General features: G+C 38.9%; 1 protein-coding gene across 1 annotated transcript in view; it reads left to right on the top strand.

The window, feature by feature from the left end:
• The window catches only part of PLCB1 (phospholipase C, beta 1 (phosphoinositide-specific)), a 756,841-nt gene that overhangs the window by 632,618 nt on the left and 122,115 nt on the right, over positions 1 to 2,108 (top strand). Inside the window, 1 exon segment of the mRNA XM_012639238.1 lies at positions 720 to 744. Coding sequence (XP_012494692.1) covers positions 720 to 744 — 25 coding nt within the window.

Genomic DNA, 2,108 nt, shown 5'->3' with positions numbered 1-2,108 from the left:
GAGCCCAGGAGTTTGAGGTTGCTGTGAGCTAGGCTGACGCCACGGCACTCACTCTAGCCCAGGCAACAAAGTGAGACTCTGTTTCAAAAAAAAAAAAAATGGATTTCTTGCTTCTTTTAAAAAGCTAGATTTGGCAAGATGGGGCCTGTACACCACACCTTGCCAGATCTAGCTTCTTAAAAGAAGCAAGAAATCCATTTTTTAAATGTAAAATAGTCTTATTTTAAAAATTCGGCAACACTGGGTGAGCCAAAGAAAATGCATTCATGTACTCCGTTTGCACCATGAGCCTTCAGTTTGCAATGTCTTGAACAAAAAATACACAATCCTTCCCCTTTGCATGTGATTCCAGGGAGAATTTTCCTGACAGATGTAACTAAACAGCACAACCATACCAGAACTTACTCATTGGAAGTAGCCATTTTTCAAAAGACAGAGTTCTACATAGTGAGCTGCATAGGCTGCCTGGCTTACTTTTTCATGCTCCCGTCTCCTGCACCTGATGTCCAGCCATTGGTTCCAGGGCTCATCTGGCACTGGACAGGCCATGGAAAATAAGCAGGGATTATTCTTTTGAATTAAAATAAGTTCTGCCATCACTTAAAGCAGTTTTGGAGGATGTTTTAAAGATGATTTGGGGGACAGAATAAAAACCACTTGTAACAATCAGTGTTACTATTTTCACTCTCATTTTACTTTTTATAAAAATGCTATCATAGGACAATCTGCAGTCTGTAATTACATGCCAAAATGTCACAGTGTTGGGCTCCAGATGATTTCTGGAAAATATATTGCCTAATGCATTTTTTAAATGTGCTACAAAATAGAACATTGGGATAACCTCACTATTAGTAAAACCTAGCACGGACTTGGAAGACAATTCCTATAAAGACATACAGAACATTTAGAGCATTGTAAAACAACCACTGAAGCAATTATTTTATAAGGGTAAGCATTTATTTGACAAACCTTTATTAAATGTTCACTCCATATAGGGTACAGTGGACTAGCTGCTGGAGATGTGAACTGGAGATTTCATAAATTTCAATGCATTTATTATTATTATTCATTGGTAGTATTGCACAAGCTTAACTGTTTTGTTGGATTTGATTTATTTTATGTCAATCTAAATAACAGAGAGATGCTCTCTAAAAGAAAATAATATTCATTCAGGAATAGGGTATTGCAACGGGAAGACATGTACCCTAGTAAACTATGTGCATATTCAGGGAGGTAAAGGAAAGCAAAGGTTTATAAACGAAAAATGGGGAGGATTGCATGATATTTTTGAGAGAATTATCCTTGACTATCAGAATCACTAACAAAGGTGACACCAGTGTGAGGTTGGACAGGCAGTTGTGGGCAAATATCCTCACAGTGGTATTTTTCTGGGTCAGGATGCAGTAGCTGTTGTGCAAGATTGTGGTTTTTGCTCAGTCTTTTGTGACAGTTTTTGTTATTGGGCATTTATACATGAGATCCTCTCTTTATGGCGTTCCCTTGCTCTATTTGTCCAGTCTTTCTTTTGTTAAAAACACAAGTGACTCCCTATTCTGACAACTTGCACATTATTTAACACCCAGTTATTTACTCTCTGCCAGGAACAGTTCTAAGCATTTTATAAATATTAACTTATTTGATCCTCTAAACAATCTAGCAAGATAGATAATACTATGGTCCCCAACACATGCATGTCCCCATCTATAAAGATGAGGAAACTGAGGCACAGAGGTTAAGTGACCTACCCAACATCATACTGCTAGTTAAGTGGCAGGGTCACAATTCGAACCCAGGCAGGTCTGGCTCCAATACCTGTGCTCCTATCCACACATCAATTAGTTCTTGCTATAAAACAACTCTCAAATCTGATGGCATATAACATCAGCTACTTACTATTTTTCATGAGTTATCTGCTCAGCTGGGCAGTTTTAGACCAGGCTCAGCTCATCTTAGCTAGGATCATTCATGTGTATGTGCTCAGCTGGAACTGGCTGGTCTAGGATGTCCTTGGCCAAGATGACTCAACTCTCCTCCACAAAGTCTCTCATCCTCCATTGCTAGAGCAGGGGTCTAGAAAGAGTGGAAAAATTCACAAGTGCATCAAGTTG

Source organism: Propithecus coquereli, unplaced genomic scaffold (assembly GCF_000956105.1).
Source record: "Propithecus coquereli isolate 6110/MARCELLA unplaced genomic scaffold, Pcoq_1.0 Scaffold139, whole genome shotgun sequence".
NCBI classification, from domain to species: Eukaryota; Metazoa; Chordata; class Mammalia; order Primates; family Indriidae; genus Propithecus; species Propithecus coquereli.
Note: the sequence above shows the minus strand (reverse complement) of the source record. Positions and strands in the feature narration are given on the sequence as shown.